This window comes from Cyrtonyx montezumae, unplaced genomic scaffold (assembly GCF_038088225.1).
Source record: "Cyrtonyx montezumae isolate F1298 unplaced genomic scaffold, pur_monq_1.0 scaffold_3, whole genome shotgun sequence".
NCBI lineage: Eukaryota > Metazoa > Chordata > Aves > Galliformes > Odontophoridae > Cyrtonyx > Cyrtonyx montezumae.
Genome location: NW_027072034.1, coordinates 66,316,159 through 66,339,195, shown reverse-complemented (window position 1 = coordinate 66,339,195; position 23,037 = coordinate 66,316,159). Strand labels below are relative to the sequence as shown.

The 23,037-nt window shown below is 37.7% G+C and overlaps 1 protein-coding gene across 1 annotated transcript; it reads right to left on the bottom strand.

Moving 5' to 3' along the window:
* Nucleotides 1–356: 356 nt before the first annotated feature.
* NRIP1 (nuclear receptor interacting protein 1) lies at nucleotides 357–22,611 on the bottom strand. Its single transcript, XM_065741849.1, has 2 exons — nucleotides 22,563–22,611; nucleotides 357–7,505 (listed from the first exon to the last, which is right to left on the bottom strand). The coding sequence occupies exon 2, from the start codon at nucleotides 7,137–7,139 to the stop codon at nucleotides 3,672–3,674; it is 3,468 nt and encodes a 1,155-aa protein (XP_065597921.1). The 5' UTR covers nucleotides 7,140–7,505; nucleotides 22,563–22,611; the 3' UTR covers nucleotides 357–3,671.
* Between the last annotated feature and the right edge of the window lie 426 nt (nucleotides 22,612–23,037).

The following is a 23,037-nucleotide window of genomic DNA, read 5'->3' as shown; positions in this document are numbered from 1 at the left end:
GATGCAGTTACAACTTCAAGCATCCTATGCATTCCTAACTCACTTCTTCACTGCTCCATGAGGTGGAGGCAGCTTTCCCCCAGCAGTCCCACCCGTTCCCAGACACAGTGTCATCTCTCCTCCCGCCCCACTCCTCCATGGTGAGCTCACACGACCGCACCTAGCAGTCCTGCACCTCTCACCTTACACTGCTGCTGCTGCCCCTGTCTGACATGGCCCTGATCCTCTTCAAGACCACAGTCTGAAGACCTAGCTGGAATATCACCCTCCTAAGCTGGCAGACCTATCTTTGAAGCCTCCACTACCACAGGCTGAGGGAGCATTTCAGGGACAGCTGAAACGCATATCCTAGCAGTAAATATCTACTGAACCAAGAAGACTGGAGTTGCTGAGATCACTGAGTACTACTCAGCAGATGACCTTGGCTTGTCACTCACCCCACAGGGACTAGGGGAAATCAAGGATCTTTTGAGTTGCCTGTGAAAATGGGGCCAAGCCTTAACAGTCCTTCTGCTGGTGCAGCAAAGCCAACTCCCACATCTCCCTTTTTTTGGCAGAACAAATGAGAGGGAAAACTCCCCAAGGATGACAATGGTGACTCCTTTTTACTCACCCACACTATAAGATAAAAGATGATGGATAAGCCTTCAGTCCTTTAAAGGTTTAAAGGCTGTAAATGTGGATGGGGCAGATTTTGAAAAAGAACTCTCTTCCCTAGGGATCAGTAATATCAGTGGTGCTGGAGAACTGAACATAAAAGACTGTTGCCCTCTTAACAGCTGACTGGAGAGCAGCATTAAGTTAGCACACCCTTCCCTCTCAAGGGTCTCATCATTATGCTGTACACTGCATTGAGATTGTTAAAGTCCACAACAGGCAAGATACTTCTATGAACTGTGTGTTCTGAAATTAAATTCTTGTGTATTATAACTTACTGACATCTGTGAGAATTGTTAATACCATTTCATTAACTCCATTAAAAAGAAAGCTAAATCATCAACTGGTCAAACTTAACATTTTAACTTAAATGTTTTATAAAACTTGAAAAACTAAATGTTCAAAAGTATATATTTTAACAATAGAGTACCATAGAATAAATACATAGGGAAGCACACTCCTAGACTCCAACGTTACTTTTCATTATGGTTAGTTAGACTCTCTTTCTACTTTTCATCAGAACTTCGCTTTAATGACAAAACACATTAATTCATGTCCATTCAAGCCGCATTCTTCTGAGGAGCCCTTCAAGCAAATTATAGCCCTGTATTTACTCTGGGAACCATCTATTATTCTATACTGTATATATTTCCTAGCTATTTACATGTTGTTTCAAGAAAAATAATCAATTAAGACTTTAAGAGACATTTAACAGATGGAATAAACACCATCTTTTCTAAATATTTCTGTTGGGTTGACTCATACAAAAAGAATTCATTTCCACTGTCAATGCAAAATATACTTTATCTCGTTAATGATTACTCTATGAGACATCTGAACAGTCATTGGGCCACTTATAAATGCAAATATTAAAGACAAAATTTATTTCTATATTATACTTCAGACAATGACATTTAAAATGATATTAGATTTGCGTGAAGGTTTTAAAATATAAATCTTCTTTCTATAGCCCATTAATATATTACGCTTCACCCAAATAACATAAAAATATATCTTTAAATTGCTCTGTTACTTCTCATATAAACCAGGGGGAATGTTTTATACTGGATACTGCCAAACATTTGTGTTCCCTAAAAGAAGGTATCCACAGGAGGGTTCAACAGAATTGTGGTGCATTTTCCAGACAGCAGAAAGAAGTTCCTTTCAGCAGGGACTGGACCAAAAGAAGAGAGCCCAGGTGGTGGACAGAGGATGAGAATGGGACAACAGCTCACTCTCTCTGCCTAAGTAAGCCAGAATGCTTGGGAAAGGGTTTCTGCGACAAAAGCAGAAAGGAAAAGAACAAAATGCCCCATCGCTCATCTCTGCAAACATGAGCTGAAAAGAAGAAATAGCAGTTTTGTCATGTCGTCAACTCTCGATGGTGAAAATGGTCAACACTGAAACACAAATGTGGATTTCAGCATCTGTGCAAAGCAACTGCTTAGCTGTTTTCTGATAACACAGGGAATTAGAAATGAAATCAGAAGCTACAGGGAACATTTTTTCAGGGGAGTAAAAAGTTCAGTCAAAGTATTAATGTGTATAATTTAGAGGAAGCAGATTTTGTCCTCTTCCTCTCCCATGAGTAGTAAGGGTTCCAAATGGAGTTAACACTGCCAGCGTTAACAGTGCTGCTTGGCGCTTCCCCAGTCAGCAATTCTTTTATGGTGTCCCAGCTTTGATCACAATTTTCAGTTACTCCCATCTCAGGCTGATATTGCCAGATGTTACAAATCACAGCACAGGTGGGGATTGAGGAAAAGGGCAAAGCACGATTTCTGAGATACATCCCACTATCCATTACAAAACATGACAAGATCACAATTTTATCCTCGGTGCAACCTGAAAAATTATTCTGAAACCAGATTTTCTGCAGAGAAGAGGCAGTGCATGCATCAGCTGTTCAGAGTGTAATAAATATTGGCAGAATATGGATTCCCTCCCCTAGTCACAGGAAGAGGCCAATGTGTTTTTAATGAAAAATTCTATTCTATACTTGAGTGGAAGTCTGACGTGCTACTTAAGCACAGCTGGCACTCTCTTGTGCAGGAAGCAACAAACAATCTGACTATCTCGTTCACAAACTTTCCACCATTTTCCTCGCCAAATCTATGTTTTATGCTTGATGAAATGCAGTACTCCAAGAGGCATTTTGACCTTCCCTTTTCAAGGAGGGAAGTGACAGGAATGTACCGACAGAAGACTGATGTGATACTTGCATGATATATGAAAATATGTTTTTCATATAAAAACCTAGAAAAAACCCTTAATTGTAGCTAAGAACTCATAACTATGGCTAAGGATTCTGAGGAAGGCCTTTGTCAAAAGCAGGGCAAGGAAGAAAAATAGATTTTACACCACTATTCTGTCAGGACCACAAACAAGATTTAAAAATAACAATAAAAATTTTGGAAGCACTAAAAATTACATTTCAGTGCAGTTCAATTATTAACACTGACATGGGTTTTTCCAGTGTGATGAGTTAATACCTTGGACGGACTGCTCCATTTCTTTAAAGTTATTCATAAAATTTCACAAAGCATATTAAACATTCCAAGAAAAGTACACTGTCTCTATGCTCAGGCTTCCAGAAAAATAAGGATTATTTTACAGGAGAGGGAGGAAATGCAGCATTACCACCACCTAGGCTGTACGCTTACACTTTATGTTATACCAAAGACTTGCAAATCCAAGTAAGACTCTGATCAAAGAGTACTCATAACTTAATTTGATGCATACAGAAATGTCTTGTACAAATTACAACCTTCCTAATTTCCTTGTGACAATCTATAGTAAAGCAGATTTTATCTACATGTATTTTAAATAACATCACCATAAAAATAAAAAGTTTATCAAATGAAAATGTTTCAATTAGACCATGCTTTTCTAAAATCATGCTCAATTTATACAGTAGTCAAGTTCATACTTTTTTTTTTAATGTTTTTTTTCTTTCTTTTTTTTAAACAAAGACTCAAAACCACAGATTGTAAACTCCTTGATGAGGCTGTAGTTTATTCTGGCTCTTTTTTGATTGTTAGCACTTTTTCCAGAAGTCCATGCACTTCTCCATTCACACCATGTTGATGAGAGGTCTTATTTCCCATATGGCTGTTGTAAGGGCTTCTTAAGTTACAAAAAGGAGTTTTAAGCTCTCCATCAGATGTTAACTCCTCTTTGATTGTAACACGAGTTGAACTATCAGTAAATGACGGTTCGTTCCAAATTTCTTTGTCATGTGCTTCTTGGCTACTAACAGAGTTGCCCCCTTTCTGTAACATGTAGTACAAGATCGGATTGGTTTTGGTCAGTCTCGGAGAGTCCTTTTCAAAATCATTCTTGTCCATACCTGTGATCACCCATCTAATGGGACCTTTCTCACTGGGCATGGGACACACACTAAACTGGTCAGGTTCAAGTCTCCCCAAATGTTCAGGGAAGGGGGAACTGGCAGGGCTTTTTACTGGATACTGAAATGTTCTGTGATCTACACAATTGCTCTGTTGCACAGGACTTCCCATTAATGCATTTACTGAAGAAATGCTGAATTCGGGTTTATTAATTGTTGCATTGACTTTGCTTCCTTTTTTCTTGCTCTCAGTTAGTAAGTTATTCCTATGTTGTGACAGGTCTCTCTCACAGTTTTCTGAGAGAAGCAGCTGTTTCAACACATTAAAGCCTTTACTATCTCTAGACCAACTCCTACTATCACTTTCATTGTTTGAACCATGACTTACAGCATATTTAAATTCTGAATCACTTCTGCCGAATTTCAGTTCTTGCTGGTTTAGCAAAGGTCCATATAGTGCCTCTGTAGGAGAAACGTGATTGTTTGCAGCATGAGACACATTAGTTTTCATCTTTTTTAATGGACTTTCCAAAGGCTCAGCAGGAAGCTTCCTTTTCTTCGGTACTGTACAAAGTACCTTTGATTCCAGGTGTGTCAGTTCATTGTTTTGGTGACTTCTGTCCAGCTCATCTGCAGGGTAACTATCTTGATTCTGTCTCAGCAATCTACTTAGCAGGCCATTTTTGGAAAAAGAAAAATCTTGAGGTGAAAGAGGCTCAGACTTCATCTCCTCAGATGCCGGAGAAGCAGCTGTATTTCTCTGTAGCGAATGAACAAATCCTTGAAATTTATTACCCTTACACTCTCTTATTGGTTGTGCATTTGAATTATAAGGGACATTTGATTCTTCAGATGGTTCAGTTTTTATTTTCACTGTCAATATTTGCTCATTCAAAGCCTTATCTGTCTGTTCCTGAGAACTTTCATCTCTTAAAAGCAGCCTCTCTTTCTTTTCACTTTTACCTTTATTGGGAGTTCCCAGAAGCAGCTGAAGGACAGTACGCCTTTCAAGGAGATTTTCTATTTCCGAACCTGGAAGTCCTTGTTCAGTGGGTACAGACTGACAACTTAATATTTTGTTATTTTCTTCGTGTGCACTTACTTTATTTGTAAGCAGAGGGCTGTTCAATCTATCAATCAAGCCTATGGGTTTATCTGTGTTTCCCACTAGCAGATGTTTGCCAGATCTTTGTTCTTCACTTGACATGGAAGTTTGCATACCACACTGAGCGAGATTCTGCAACAGCTTGCTGGCACTGAAAGCTGAAGAGTTTTGTGGACTGTCATTTCTGCTTAGCTTAGCTCCTTGAATATCTTTGCTTTTTGAAAGGTCTATCAAATGTTTAGAAGCAGGATTCACCAGTCTGTCTGGCTGGATGCTGCAGGCATACGGCGGTGAGCTACGCTTAATGGCTAATGATTGGTGAGAGAGATTTATAGGAGAGTCTGCTTTTGTAGAAGTAAGCAAAGGTGGAGTGTTTAGTGGAGTCATTCGATTTGCATTGGGACTGTCAGTAACAGGAGTCCTTTTACCAGTTTGTACAGTGAACTTTGCCACATCAGCAGCACTGTGTGGTCCCTGAGGCTCATTACTTTTGTCTACCTTTTCTTCACTCTTATGCCCAAGTAACAGCTGAAGTAGTGTTACTTTTTGATGGGGATTCAGCTTAGATGCCTTCGGAGTGTCTTTGTCTTCCTTGTTCTCCGGACAGGAAACTTTCGGATCCCAGCTATGAAGCAAGGACTGAGTCAGGTTATCCAACGATGCAGGTGGACCTGCATCTGGTTTGTCTGTCCTCTGTTTAAAAGATAAGTCTATAGGAAGACAGTTAGAATGGGAGCTTTCGTCATCACTGCTGTCATCTGTAAAACTAGGATTGTTGTCTGAATACTCATCAATAGTTGTTGGCGTGCTGCTCTCTTCAAAAATGCTGGCTCTCTCACTCTGTTCATGCCCTTTTAATTGTTTGGTGGTGTTCTGGCTTTTCAGGAGATGTAAGAGCAAACTGTTGCTGGGAGAAGTTTTCAGATTATTCCTTTCCAAGGTACTTTTGAATCCCACATTTTTGGGTGGTGAATGTGTGATTCCCACTGAACTCTGAAACGGTGCCATATTGCTTTTGCTAGATACCATTTTGGTTGATGATCCTGCTTGACCATTGAGATGGCTTGTCATTCCTTTTGCTAAACTGAACTGGCCCATATCTTTTTGAGCACTTTCTTGTAATCTGGCCATAGCTGCAAGTCTCTCACTTGCTATTTGATTTGCATTTTGTGCTTTTAAAGCATGTTCCCTGGAGTACTGCTGCAAGTGAGCTTCACTCGAAAGGAGTAAAGCTAGTTGGCTGCATGCTACGCTGGGCTTCGGTGAAGCAGCAGGACTAGATCGTTTCTCTACCATGCTTGCAACAGCTTGTAATCTTGCAGCACATGACAATGGTTCATTTATTACTTTAGGTCCGCCCTGCACTGCATGAGGAGATTCTATAAACCTCTCTTTGGGCAGGTTCTTTGTTATATCAGGCAGGCTGCTGTCCAACTTCTGATCTTTTGCTTTGCTCTTCTTCAATAGAGTCTTCAGGTGACTGGATGCAACACCATAGCACCGTAAATCTTTCTCCACCTGTAAAGAATCATGGCTAAGGGAATAGCCTTGCTCCTTAAGGCTCTGTCTAATCTGCTGTGACAGAGCAACACTCTGAAGCCTAGAGCTGAATGACTGAAGCAAAGAGGCAAGTAATGTGCTATCCTGTTTGCCTTTAGGCACATTTTCAACCATGCCAGCTAACAAAGCTTCCTTTTTTCCATCTAAATCCACAATGGAATCAGACAACCGCCTTCTCTTTGCTGCATTCCAGTCTTCAGAAGACTGCAACAGCCTTGCTTTTTTGAGGTGCAACATGCCAGATCCCTGATATGTACTTGTGTTAAGAACTGGACCATTACTTTGACAGCTGGGAAATATATTTCCAGAAATCTTAAAGTTTTGATCCTCTCCACTATGCCCAGTAGACTTTTTGTCAACTGTAGTACCTGAGCCTCCTGCTGCTTGATGCATTAGTAATCCCTCTAGGTAAGTTAGAACAACAGAATCCTGGTGCATCTCAGAGCCAAGCTCTTCTCCATGAGTCATGTTCAATAAAAGTATCCAAAAGGGCTCTGTTTCTATTCACTTCAAAGACTAGTTTGCTGCAGCTGAATCGAGATGCAGAGTTAATAAATAATAGATAGATGTCTACAGCGTTTTCTCGCAAACTTTCAGAAACAACACAGTCACATTCCAGGCAGGTTTCTTCCAGTGTATCTTGTTTGATAAACCAGATTTCCAATCATGTCACTGTGTTGATACACAGAATATTTACTGAGGATGTTTAGGAACAGCACTCAAAACACACTTCTAAGGTAATAAAGTTCCATTACGTATTTGCTTTCTTCAGCTTTCTCCAGGAAGCTAGTTTGGTTTTCATCTTTTTCCATCTCCATCAAGCACATAGAATACCTAAGTGGAAAAAAAAAAACCAACAAAAAAACATTGGTCAAGAAAAAGAATTAGGATAAGATCTAAATAAACTGCGTAAGAGATATTTTTTTTCCACATACAGTTTTAGAGAGATCCAAGGTGTATGCACAAAAATCACATTCTAGGAGAAATTAGTAATTGAGTAATGCAATGAGTCTATGGCATCTAATCTGAAGAACTTTGTGAAAATGATTCTGAGTCAGAAAGCATTAAGTAAAATCTAACCTAAAGTGAACTATCCTAAGAGTAGCTACTAGAAGTGATCACTGAATTTCTCTGCTCAAAATAAGAGCTAGCAACCATGAAAGAAAAATCTAAATACTGCTTAGAAAAATTTACACTGGATTTTACCTCACAGTTCCATCAATAACTTTTATGTTAGTATGTGAATACACAAGGCATGAACAGTGTCGCCGTGAAAGAAAATTCATGGGAAAAAATATATCTAGAACTCAGTATTCAGGTTTCTTTTCAAACACCAAAATAAGCAGCAACACATATCTTTGTTGTTCTTTCAACTCCCAACTACCATAAGTTATTGGAAGAGTCAGGCAATAGGAGTGGAGAAAAAGTGATTACTAACATGTTCCTGGTAGATCTTCATTCAAAGATATTTACTTTTACATTCCTTCCATGTATTCAATGCAAACTGTTGAAAAAACAGGCTTTTTCTGAAGTCTTTTTATTTTCAAAGTAATTCTCTCAAAACATCTCTACTCAATACTTACCTGGATGAAGCAGTATGCTATAAAATGTTGTTTATATCTCTTAGTTTTACACTGCTCAGTGACAGAATGAACAGTTCACACAGCTAACACAGTACAATACTGAGATCATTATACTACACATGCCTCCTTCTTTTCTCTTTCAGTTCTACATAGGCATAAATATTCATTGTGAACACAGCTAAATGCCTTTCAACATGCCTAGCTCTGCTATTTTATTTCACATATGAAAAGCATATTTAAATTTGTAAATGCATGTTTCCAGAAGGATATACAAAGGTAAAAGCCATGCATTCTTAAAGTGAATTAATGCTTTATGATTGATTTCTCAGAGGCTTTTTTTTTTTAATTCAAAAGCTACAAACAACTAGAAGTTAGAAAAATATCAGATCTGAAAAAAGTGTGGAGTTAGAACAACAGCAACACAGACATAACGCTAACAGCTTATATACATTCCTGTACAAATAGATTCTTAACAGACTATCTGTCATTTAGGGAAGCTTCACAAACTATTCAAAACAAACAAGTAAACAAATAAAAAAACCCCATAGAACTAAAACATCAGCAACACATCGTAGTGTAAATGTGTTTACCCATGTATCTAAACACTGAATTCAAAACTGGTAACTGAGGAGTCACTATTTCCCTCAGCAATACAGGTGTACATTAACCAGCACTTACATAATTACCTGCAGAAAATATCATGTTTTCTTCAATCACATAATTACAACTTAAACCTGGATTCACCCTATGAAAAATTACCTATGATCTCCCTGTTCATTCAAAATCTCGTGTCTCTGCATGAACTTTTGAAAAGGTTCAATTCCAAATGGTTTAAATATAATAAATAGCAAACCCTTGAAAAAAATATAGTTCATACATAATGCTTCTCATGAATATGTCAAGCATCCAACAAGTGCCATGTCTATACAGCTAAGCTTATTTCCTTAAATATTTGGAAATACACTTTATCCAGAAAATGAAGTTCTCCAGCTTCCGAAAACAGTTTATCTGTAGATACATTTTCACATTTCAAAAGGCAATTAAGCTCACAGCATGCTGTTCTTATACGGGAGTAAGTAGTCCTTGATAGTCTGTTTTGTGCTTAAGAAAATAAAACCATATTTTTTTCACTATCAAATGCTGCAAGTCACTGTTTAGCTAAAGCCCCAAGACAATGCACTGTGTTATGTTGGTATTTGGTAAAATATTACCATTTATAGCTACAAGTAATTTAAAAAATAAAAATAATTTTTCAAAATACAATGCATTTATGTGAATTCCTCAAGTACTCAAAAAGACTACAGCAAGAGATGACACTTGTAACCGGTACAGTTTACATTCAGGAACTCTAAACAGTGGTTCACCATTTTTATGGGATCTTTTTGCTGTTGTTTGTTTGTTTGCCTGCATGTTTGAAATTCCTCAAGGGTAAAAAAATATACCTAATTTTACAGAAATCTGATTAATGCAAGGGAGCTTTCATTGTATAGAATAAGATCTGAAAAGCATATAACACGAGGAAAAGGACACCACTAACCCTTCTGAACAGCCTCTCCTTATCAAGTACCTCAATGGTTATTATAACATTATAAAACCCTGCATGACCTGATGTGCAACACGTGAATGTGTAGTCATCTGTCAAGAATGGAATTCTCATTAAAAAAAAAAAAGACAAAAAAAACCCCAACAAATCTCTAAATCTGTACCATATTTGTGATGAGAATCCTGGTAGTAAATTTAATGGTTTGAAAACAATCTCACAACCACGCATTTCTAGCAAGTTTTGAACCTGGTACGCTTATCTTCCACTATCTGATCTGAAGTGTGGTCATACGGAATCAGAATCAGATTTGGAATTTAATGTTTAGCTGCACACAATCACTCAGTAACCTTTCCAAAACATATGGACTAAATAAAAAAAATTCCTTGGAAACACGCAAGAAATATCATTCAGTAAATTATCTGAAATGAGGAATTAGAAATATAATGAAAAAAAAAAAGGAAAAAGGAAAAAGGAAAAAGGACAAGGAAAAGGAAAAGGAAAAAAAAGGAAAAGGAAAAGGAAAAGGAAAAGGAAAAGAAAGAAGGAAAAGGAAAAGGAAAAGGAAAAGGAAAAGGAAAAGGAAAAGGAAAAGGAAAAGGAAAAGGAAAAGGAAAAGGAAAAGGAAAAGGAAAAGGAAAAGGAAAAGGAAAAGGAAAAGGAAAAGGAAAAGGAAAAGAAGGGGGATCTCATGTCTCTAACGTGTCTTAATCTCTAGATCTAAAAATTGTATTTAACTATAACGAAAGATTTGAGAAATTAAATTTGATATGCTTTCTTGACCAGGCAACTACTGTACATGAGCCATTTTTTGTTGCTTCAACTCTTTCTTCCCAGATTCTCGTATTATACAAATAAATAAAATGCTTGTTTTGCAGAGGCTATTTTCAGAACCAACATGACCACACACCGATCACAGCTCATTAAGTCATGTTTACCTAGACAAAACTAAAGCAGCAGCACGACTCACAACACAAATGCTGTAACCTGGGGAGACACTCCGAAAGTGGAGCATACCATACGAAATCAGTCCTACATCCTTTTAGAAAGTGCCCAGGGAGAATCTGTAGGCAGAGTGAGGAAGATAACAGAATATTAAAACATACACTGAACTGTAGAAATCATGAATGTCCAGAATATTAATTCTATTTTTGCAGTTGTCAAGAGTTCCTCTTCGTTTGCAAACTACAGATATACTTGGCAGTTGCAAAGATTTCAGTGGCAAGATAACAATAATCTCTTAGATCCTTTGGTTAACATGAAGTATTACTACCCCGAAAGAAAATTAAATCAGAGAACAAACCTTTCCAGGTTAAAACAACAACATCTTAGACAATAGCTTTTATATATATATACTTCATGTCTAGTATATTACTAAATCCCTGCTTTATGTCAGACATCTCTTGAGATGAATGCAGCAGCTCAGACCTCTTCATAGATTTGATTCAGGCATTTTGAAGGTTCCCCTTCCCAATTTTTTTTTAAAGACAAAAAGGTAATCTGATGATGGAGCACAATTCAGCAACAGGTGAATTCTTCCACTGTTACACTCTACAGAATTTGTGAAACAACACCTCTTCTCTTCTCTTCTCTTCTCTTCTCTCTCTCTTCTCTTCTCTTCTCTTCTCTTCTCTTCTCTTCTCTTCTCTTCTCTTCTCTTTTTTTCTTTTCTTTTCTTCTCTTTTCTTTTCTCTTTTCTTTTCTTTTCTTTTCTTTTCTTTTCTTTTCTTTTCTTTTCTTTTCTTTTCTTTTCTTTTCTTTCTTTTTTCTTCTTTTTTTTTCTTTTCTTCTCTTTCTTTTCTTTTCTTTTCTTTTCTTTTCTTTTTTTTTTCTTTTCTTTTCTTTTCCTTTTTCTTTTCTTTTCTTTTTTCTTTTCTTTTCTTTCTTTTTTCTTCTTTTTTTTTCTTTTCTTCTCTTTCTTTTCTTTTCTTTTCTTTCTTTTCTTTTCTTTTCTTTTCTTTTCTTTTCTTTTCTTTTCTTTTCTTTTCTTTTCTTTTCTTTTCTTTTCTTTTCTCTTTTCTTTTCCTTTCCTTTCCTTTCCTTTCCTTTCCTTTCCTTTCCTTTCCTTTCCTTTCCTTTCCTTTCCTTTCCTTTTCCTTTTCCTTTTCCTTTTCCTTTTCCTTTTCCTTTTCCTTTTCCTTTTCCTTTTCTTTACTTTTCTTTCTTTTTTTTTTTTTTAACAATTAATGTAAATCGAACTGTTACCCTATAACTGTGGGACGTCACTTTGAGAAAACAAAAGGAACTCTTAAAAAAGTTCTTTCAATTAATGAATGCCTCAGCTGCAAAGCTTACCCGGAAATGCTAAAACAGCCATTCTACAAATAACCAACAGATGCTCAGTTGCTACCATTTAATAAATTAAAAACAGGTAGTGATTTACATGGTCATCCAGAAGCACATTTGTCTGGTATCTCTGACTAGTACTTCCAGCAAAATCACTTTTCTAGGTCTCCCACTAGAGCTCACAGCCTGCCCATTCTTGTATTCCCAAAGCAGCTACAGCCCACCGCATCATGCAATGCTTCAGATGGTCATTTTAATCATTATGAGTTTGAGGAATCCAGGGAATACAGCAGCAGCTTGTGGTGCCGGGGTCTTGGCTACTTGCTGTGCTTCAGACAGGCTGAATGACTTCTGCTTTTACTTTTCTGTAACCTATTCTCATAGATGGAGTAATAATAGATGCAAACTTCAAAAATGCAACTGGGAATAAATACATTAAAGGCTGTAAGTTGCGTAACAGCTTTAATAACAGCACTGAGCAAGCACCTAAAACAGGATTTCAAATGATCCTGCATCCTTACAAGCTGTCTGTAGAGATGCTGCAGAACACAACTAAATTAAGTTCTACAGAAAGATTCCTAAATGCACTAATAATGAAAATCGCAGCAGAATTTTTCAGTAGACTAAACATGAGTGTGGAAAGGGAAAATGGCTGTCCCAGAATTATTTATTATGTTCTGAGTTCCATTTCTTGGACTTCAGCGGACAGGAAGGATGCATTCAGAGTGGTGGTACGAGCACTTCTGTTGACTTTTTGCTAAGATTACAAGCAGTGAAAGAGGTATGATTCGACAATCATATCCATACAGCAGCACAAATGCGGAGGTACTTCAATAGCACTTAAGCATGTACTTTAAGAGAAGCGAGTATTAAGTGCTTTGCTAAATCCCAGCTTTATTACAGAAATCTACTGAGATGAATGGAGCAGCTGAGACCTCTTCAAACATTTTATTTAGGCTGTAAAGGCATTTTGAAGGTTTCCTTTAGTTATTTTTATTCTTTTTTTATTAAAATTAAAATAAATTCATTTTTATAATTTTTTTAAATTAAAATAAATAAAACTTTATTAAAAAAAATAGATTATAGACCAAAATTCATCAACAGGTGAATACTTCTGCAGTTGTACACTAGAGAATTTACGTTCATGGAAACTGAACACTTTTCTTATGATCATGTGATACCATGTTGAGAAAGCAAGCACAGGCTTCTTCCCAACAGCTTGACATGTCACTCACTTGTTGATGGGGCCGACTTATTCCAAGAGATTTTAAACATGGAAAGGACAGCCTACTGCTTCTAAAAAGCTGCATCAGGAGAGGGCACACTGGGGATTGTGTGGCAGCAAGAAAGGTTGCTGGCAGACTTTTCCAGGGACTCCAAGGCATGCAGGAGAAGCGGAACCCCAGCAGCCAGGACCAGGATGCTCCCCACACCATGCTGCCACAGTCCTGCTGCCAGCAGAATCACCACCCACCCTTTAAAATACTCTCCTTGGGTAATGACACGGCCACACAGCCTCATCATAGATTCAGAGAATCATTTAAGTTAGAAGAGAACAGAACCAACTTCAAAGCAGACAAAAAACATTTTTTTTTCCCTCAGGGAAAAAATATGACTGTTAGTGAACCAACAGCTGAGTGGAGAAAAATAACCAAACTGTAGTGTCAAGTTACTGACTATTTAGGTTTACTCAGGCTTTTGTTTTAAGGCCTACTAAAACATAAATGCTAATGACTGCAGATGTCAACTGTAGCCTCTGAGCTGTACGTAAAAGGGATGGCTGTTTATACATTACTCCTGACAGATGTGAAGGAAGGGATTCAGACATCAAAGCTCAGTATCATTCTGCTCCTCAGACTTCACATGGTCTTCTCCACCAAGACCACACCACACCACTGCATGGCAACAAGGTTTGTCAAAGAGGAATACAGTATTTCTGTCTTTTAAAGGAGGTGTGGAAACAAAGACGTTTTCATTTTTATGTAGATACCCTTTGAGGGAGGCAACAGAGCAGATGGGGGACATTTTATGCACGTGTGAGGAGAGATGCAGAACTCTTAACACCTCAAACTCAGAGGCAAAGTATCTGCATATGGAAGACCAAAAGCCCTAGCAACATTATCTAGCCCACAGCTTACAGATACCTGAGTCATTTTTTTATTAACACCTGCAACTGAGTGTTTCATGTAAATTCCAGTCAATTCCTTTGCAGAGACACACACACATGCATTTCTAATCATAAATACTATTGGAGGAACAGTTCTTCTATTTGAGTAAGTGCTTTTATTCAAAAACACGCTCTTGCCAGATCCAGTAAGAGGAATAGCAATTTCCAAAAGGCACTTGTGAAGGAACTGATCTTCTACATCTAAAACTGCCCCCTAAGTCACTACTCAACAAATGCCAGAGTGCCAAAAGCAGACAGAATAATAAAATATATATTGAGATCTAATTGCAGGACACTGATATTTTTAAATACAATATACTTAGGTACAAGAGAGTAGGCAGAGGATGCATCTTCCTAATCTTTGTAAATTTATTCCATAACTGCTTATGTAATTAAAAGAAAACTAACAACCTGATTTCTACTGCACCACTTCCCCTCAACAAGCAACTGATTTCATACTTAATGGTGCCAGCCCCCCAAGAATGCAACTTGATTAATATATAGTAGCTTCAGGACAATCATGATTTCTGCTTTATGATTACTGCATGCAGATAGAAGATCAGAGATATGTGGAAATGAATTGTGTGTCAGAGGCTGTCAGAGAACTGAAAATACCATTTCACCATACAATGGTGTGTTTCATGCATTGGGTGGAATTACTGTACATATTCTGTGATTTGTCACAAGTTATTCATTTTGTTTTAACCAATAACAGGTTAGACAAAGGCCAAGCTATGCCTGACTGAAACCAAGGCACTTTTTATTGAAAGCAAGAGCTGCGTTCCACTTGGGACCAAGTGTCTCATGGCTACCTATGAATGAGAGATACTTTCCAAACTTTCTGCAGAACAGGTTTTAACTAACAGGGAAAAACAAAAAACAAAAACAAACCACCTCACACAGTAATTCCACAGTAAGGTACAGGACCACATTCACACAATAGTCAATTATATATACACAGGGGCTGCTCCAAAAGTAATGCCTCCAATTTTATTATGCTGACCCATGTTAGAGGATATTGTGGTATGGTGATAGACTCAATCTTCCTGACACTATTTCACTATATTTTGATGTCATGCAACAGATAAGGGGTGGTGCATTTCTGCTGTGGTGATACCAATGTGAAAGACTTGTTCTGGATGGCCATGCACAGCTGGCACAGCATCATCAGCTCATCCATGCAAACAGGGAACTCTGTACAAAGCCAAATATCAGATTCAGTGCACTGAAAACAATGGTGACAATGCTGGAATACCATTAACGGAAGAAAAAGCTCAAGATGCCCCCAGTGGGTAAAGGGATGCATGCAGTCTTCTGAGATAGGAAAGGGGGGGTTCTTCTCAGTTTCCTGGAACCCAGACGAACCAACTCTGACCAGTGCATTGCACCACTAAGATGAAGGCTCAAACTTCCAGAGTCAGGCCAGAGAAGATAACCATTCTCCTGCAACACAATAATGCCAGGTCTCATATCACATTATCAATCTTGGCTGGACTGAATGGTCTGGATTCGATGACTTCTGTCTTCCATCTTTTGGTGCTGATGAAAGATGTATTGCGTGGGCAACATTTTCCTAGCAACAACACCATCATAGCTGCTGTAAAACCATGAGTCACCTCCGCTGGAGCAGATTTTTTTTTCCCCCCACATGCATGGCATGCAGGCACTTGCTTATCACTGGTGAAAATGCCCAGCTGATGGTGTTGACTATGCTGAAAAGCAGTGTTTTGTAGTTGAGAACCTGCTCAATGAAATAGTATTATTGTACTCTTTGTGCCTGTTATAATTTCCATGGAAATAATAGGAGGCATTACTTACAGAGTGACCTGCGTATAATCTCAAATAAATGAAAATAAAAAGAAGTCATAAGTGAAAGGACAATATTGTTTCTATTTTAATGAGACCTGAGCCTTTTGTAGGTCATGTTTCCAAAGTCTAAGGACATAGAAAAGGCTTGCATAATTTCAGCTAAGTGGAAAAGGAAAAACCTGCATTAACTAGGTTTTTTTTTCCTAGTGCAATTACAAAATTGATTTTTTTTCTCCTAAGCAGCAATAATATCAGTGGAAATGAATGCTTAACATAAGAACCAATTTTAGTGAAACTTGAGGAGAAAAAAGCTAACATCTTGTAAAGAATGTCACAAATTCCTTACCTTTAAACTGGGACAGAGTTTATCTGAAAATACACGTATCAATTTCCACCTAAATACTGAAAGCTCTAAGTCATTCAGATGTATAGAGAGATAATTAGTTACTTAACAACACTCTCAAACTTTAGGAATTGTGCTGCAACTCAACCTAGGCCAACAGTCATACTGATCTAAACCCTGAGTCAAATTGGAACAGCTAAAATACTGACTCATCTGAAAAATAATGAAAACTATTACTTCATATATGCTGCTGAAAAGCCATTGTAAGAATAGTAGAAGGATGGCAAGGGGGAGCACTTAACTACCTTTCAATATAAAGGGAAAATTTGAGAAATTATTTGAAAATGTTTATGTTGAAAAAAATGACAAGCATTTTAAGCAGAAAGATGCTATGCTGTCATTACAGTGTAGAAGTTTTATTAATATGTTTAAATCTGTCTTTCATGAGTGCTATATAAAGCAACTAACTGCAAAATAACAAGAGATGACTGTTTTTTATTAACAAACTAAAAAGATAAAATAGTATACATACCCAAGTTAAAAATACACAAAACAACATATGTGCAATTCATTTTGAACAAAGCATGCATTCTTCTACATACAAGAATATAGCCAAAGAAAAAGAGGTTTAAAAAAAAAAACAACTTGCGTGTAAGCATCAGCTAATCTGGGACTATCTTTCAAAGCGCGTGTCAAACCAACAACTTCACTAAGCTTTTATGAAGTCGTATGCCTACACTGCCAGTTACAAAATCAGCTTCAATCCCATGTTAGCTTATGTCTAAAATTAAAGCCTGTGTCCAAGAACCCTGCTGAACACGCGCAGCACCAGCAAAACATTAATGGGCTGCTACCAAGTCTCATCATCGTGTAGGAAGAAGTCAATCTCAGTCATGAAGAACTCCAGTAACAAATAAAAAAGACTAGTTCAGAAGCTACATATTTAAATGTATATAAAAACATCATTCTTCAGGAATTTGCCTAATTTGAGCACAAATCACAGAATTGTAGGGGTTGGAAGGGACCTCTAATTGAGTCCAACCCCCTGCCAAAGCAGCTCCCTAGCCCAGGTTGCACAGGTAGGCGTCCAGGAGGGTCTTGAATATCTCCAGAGAAGGAGACTCCACCACCTCTCTGCGCAGCTGTGCCAGTGCTCCGTCACTGCACTGTGAAGAAGTTCTTGTGCACATTTGTGTGGAACTTCCTATGCTTCAGTTTGTGGCCATTTCCCCTTGCCCTATTGCCACACATTGCTGAGAAGAGTTCAGCCTCGTCCCTTTGCCTCCCGCGCCTTAGATATTTATAGACATGGATCAGACCCCCTCTGAGTCTTCTTTTTTCAAGGCTGAACAGACTCAGGTCTCTTGGCCTTTCCTCATGGGAGATATTCCACGTCCTTTTTCATGTTTGTAGCACTATGCTGGACACTTTCCAGGAGATCCCTGTCTGTTTTGGTTTTTTTTATTGGGGAGCCCAGAAGCAGACACAATATTCCAGGTGAGGCCCCACCAGGGCCAGAGTAGAGCTGCTGCCAAACACATGACTCTATGAACCTTGAGTTGCTTGTTCATCACCTTCCTCCCACTTGACAAGCGTTCTTACAGTAAGTTCCTACTGGGCAATTAGGACTAAGAGCCTCAGTGTCATCAAAGGAACCCCCCAAAACACCATTGAGCACTTGCTTCACTGTTCTCCACATGGGAATGTATGACTACTGAAGAAGCATGTAGGACAAAAGACAGAGCCTGCTTTTTAGAGTCAAACCACATTTTCATCAAATTAAAACTACAGAAGCACTGCTACTGTTGAAATTCCCTAGAAAGAAACCCAGGCAAACTGTCCCTTGAACAAAGACAACTTTACTGGTCAGATGAGGATGCCTTGAAGAAGTATCTCCTAAACAGAATTTTAAAAAATGTGTATTACACGTATGCACGTATGGTTAATTTATACATACAAACAGAGCAATTAAAATATTTTTACATTATACTGAGGCATCCTGTGAAGCTGCAGAACAAATCCTACTAAACTGAACTTAGTTTGTCCATTCCTAAAATAGATTTGACATACAAACACAAACACAAGGTCAAGGTCACAGATCAGCAAGAAAGATTACAAAGAGGCCTGATGTAAGAGCTGGCATTTGATCAAAGCTCCTGGTGCTGGTTGTTTTTTTTTTCCCCTCTTAGTACACTTAACAGAAATACTACTACATTTTCTTTACATTGGTGCATTCTAAGTTTAAGTACTCCCCACCTTTAAGAGCAGCTGACCTCTGCTTGTTCATGTTACTAGGAGAAGTCAGGCAGGTTGTCAAATAAATAAGAAACAATTACATTAAATGAAAAGCAAATGGAAGATACCACTTTTTGCAATCTCTCATGCTATTCAATACATATTAAATCACAAATTCAGAAGGAGACCACTGCTAGAGAATCAAGAATGTTATCTTCATATAACAGTTGCACACATACTTCTAAACAACACTCATCTAACCTCACCAGCTGTGTGTACAGCATATATTTCTCAATTTAATAAAAACAAAACATAACACGTGGTCTATGCAGAATACAATCAAACTAACTTCTGTAATCAGGACAACAGTGATCTCCTAGAAAGCTTCTTTAATGCTGAGTGCTGTGCAATTGAGCAGGTTAAACACTTCAGCAACAAGACTTCCTAAAACTCAGAGGCCGAGTGAAAACAGTTAGAAATGGAACAAGTCATTTACTGACCTATCCATCCACTCACCCACTGGTACATTCTCAAAGCCTGAAATGTACTGAAGGATATTTATCTTGCTGCTAACGTGCAACAGACACAAACACAAAGTCACACAACATTCAAATCTGCATCACCATCAAAGTTGAGATGCTCCTCCTAATGACTAGCAATCTGAAGAACAGTAAGGCTTGTACCAGCATAGCTCTGATATTAGCTTAGGCATGACTGGGAGCAGTTTTTTTATTTAGAGGGCACTATGCCTATGAATAGGACTGTTCATGTTGGTATAAAGCCTTTACTGGAACTCATTTAGAGCATGGGTAATCTCCGACATCACCAGTAAAACGCTGTCATCACACATGCATCTTCATCTTGTTTCTGTTTTAACATGCTTAATGATTTTTTTTCTCCACCTAGTTTTTGTATAGATATGACATAAACCATTTGATTGGGTTGGCTCAGTCAGTACTGAAGAGGCTTAAAGGAATAGCACAGGGAAACATAATGCCAGCTTAAGAAGGCTCCTTTTCAATAACATTCTTAACATGAATTATATCAGCACTCTTATAAGTTATGGTTACTGAGTTACTACAGCCAAACACAAATCGCTCCTGAAGCCTGGCATGCAAGCTTCACAGCACAACAATATAGGTGTTTTTAGCTGTGGTACCAACCTGTGATATCTTAAAACAGTCACTGTTTAAGATTAAACTGAGTTAAATTTTAGACCTTAGGGCAATACAGTTCCGTTAACCTTTTCTTTAACCTCTTTGAGCAAAATGGAAGAAGGTGCATTAAAATGCAATTTCTAATTTTCCTACACTACAGAAGGCTAAGAGAGCTTCTCATTGTATTAAAGAGAGAAGAAGGCAAAAAAACACATTACGTATACAAATATCACGCAATGATTATGATTCAAGATTAAGAACATCTGTAAATTAGTGACATGCTTTCTGATAACCAAACACACGTGAAAAAGTACAAGACATCTAACAACCGAAAACACTCAAAGAAACGTATCTGTTTGTAAGCAGTATAGCTAACCAGCACTTTAAATCAAGCCTATGTGGAGTCCAATAGCATAAGTTTACTAACATACACAAAAGAAGTATAATGCACAAAAATTCTTTCACTTTAATCGAGCTTGTAAATAAGTCAGTTGCTTATCACATCTGGAGAAGGCTTATCTTATACTTAGATTACAAACTTTTCACTTGATTTGGTTACGAAGATTAATCCAAACTAAAGTCGGCAGCTTCCCCCCGCTAAATATAGGTTCACACTTTACCACCCCTGCAGGAGCAGGGGGCTTCAGCTACTTCTGAATTTGGGATCAGACTGAAAACTTTTCACATCAAAGGGATGTTGTACACTGCTATAAATGGGAAGTGGATGTTTTAGTCTTTTTTTCCTGTGGCAACATAAAATTGAATCTCAGACGTGAAATGTCTATTTTATTTCCCTTCAGAAGACTCTAATGGGCAGAGTCAAAGCTCTCAGCAGAGAGCCTAAACATGTAAATGAAAGCTATTTTGAGTGTGCAGCCTTTTTAAAAGGGGGTAATGACTAACTGCAATGAATGAATGGTTAGCCAGTACAATAACAAAACCAAATGTCAGCTAGCACAATGAAGAGAGTACTTCTGATCAATTCAGTAGTCAAGTAGTCCACAGTTGATCACCTTGAGGCACAGTGGCTGGCTGCTCCTGCTTAATTCTACAAAGGCACTATTTTTATGTCAGGTTTTTTTCTTTTAAAAAGAATGTCTGTTTTCATGTTTACATGAAATTTCAAATTAAGAAATTTTTAAAAGTAAAAAATAACATTTAGACAAATGGTGAAACAGTAACTCCACTCCTTTAAACTTACTTTTACTGACAAATTAGACTATGGATTTTAACAGGACACCAAAATAACAGGAAAACTACACGCACATAGAGGTTCCTGCACCAAAGTGGCATCAAATTTTATGCAACATAACTTAATATTGCAGAATTAGGCACATGATAAATGGACATGCACCATACTGAAAAATAGCAATAGATCACCAGCTTAAGAGTCCTGGCTAGTATAGTTGGAGGTCCAGAACTTACTGAAAGCATGTTCGAATTCAAGATTTGAATACAAATTCATAATGTAATCAGTTACTATTCAGAGCACAAAACAAGATTTCCTATTCCTATTCTAAACTAGACCAGAAAGATTGATTATTCCAGCTTGTCTGCTCCTCAAGTCGCTCAAAACACCACCAGCACAGCAGGTGATCTGTTTTGCCACATGCTGGAAGTCTAAAATTAAGCTACCTCTAACAAATGCAATAGGAGGAAGATGATAACTTTTTCTGTAAACCTTCCTAATGTTGCAGAGTGGGTGGGGAACAACACAGGAGTAGCTCAGAATTGTAATCACAATTTTAGGCTGTCTACTTAATGCCTACTGGTAAAGTACAGAAGGAAGGAAACAGACAAAACAAAGCAATTCTAAGTCAAGAACACAGTAAATAAAAACATTTTACGCAACTTGAAGTCTCCTATGTACCATACAGTAAAAAGTCATTATCTACAGGTAGTATCCAAAACCACAACTTGGTCAATTTAGCTGATCAGGCTAGACATTATTTCCAACTTAATCTGCCTTGGTAGAGATCTGAGCACTGCTGATGGGTCACAACCCTTGTCCTTTGTATTATATAAAGCCATCTTTCCTTGACAGAATCATTTCCCAGCTCAATATACCATCAATAAGCAACTCTGGTGTTTTCTCAATCAATACATAGTGAAGCATTGTCAGTGACCAGAAGATAAAAGATAAGTTCCATTGGCTGCACATATTCTTACTAAACATCATAATGTTGCTGGTTTTCTGTTTGTTTGTTTTTTAGAGTGGCTATAAGAAAAAAAGGCACAAACCCAAAGGTTTTAATTCAACCTCTGTTTCTAAACTTGGCCAGCAAATGACACCAAAGAACTTCACTAAAGATATCAACATGGTATCTTTCAAAGGAGTTCAGCCTCATACATACCTAGAGAACCTAATTGAAATGAAAGGTGACTCACAAATACCAAATTAACACAGAAGTGAATGACACTGAATCAGCAGAGGTACGAGTCAAAAAGGGCAACAAAAGAAAAGCAATAGGGAAAGGGGTAGGGAGGGGAACAGCCCCCACTCTTCTGAAACAACCAAATACAATCTAAAACCCATTTATCAAGAGAAGGTCAGAATTTCTGGTAGTCAGTTGATCATGTCTTCAACTTCTTGGGATACTTTCAGAAGATGCTAAGCCAACCACCTCAGATCAAAAATTTTCTGTGCATGTGAAATAAACCACAATCTGACTCAGAATTCTTAGGAAGGATAAGGACCAAAGCTAATGTGATTTAGATGTGAAGCAAAAATATCCAGTGTAGTATGTTTATTTTCAAGTTCACACTCATACCTTGAAAGTGTCAGTGCTGGAGCTCTATGAAGCTGCTTTTCACTCCACCCTGCCAAAAATAAATATATTAGATCAGTATGTAGAAGCTGAAAATGGAAAGCAATTTTAACAGTGAATTAATGAATGACTTTCCTATTAGCTCATGAAAACGAGTCTGTCTTACTTCTAAAGGATGTTTCAAGAAATAGACCAGTTTTGCCCTAAAATTGGTTATACCTGTGGAGTTAGTTTGTCATAATATCAGGTCTTGATCACTGTATAAGAGTTGAACAAACTGGTAATGGTTAACATGCCAGAACAGAGGTGAAGGGTTTTCTCACCTGGTTCTAGGTAAAATAAGTAAATAAATAGAAAATAATCAGGAGATACAATTCTGACGTTACTGCTGTCCGCTTAACTTCTGACAACTTTGACACTGCATTCTGCTTTTCTAACATGTTACTTGTCCTCTCCTTTCTCTTTAACTGTTACCTTC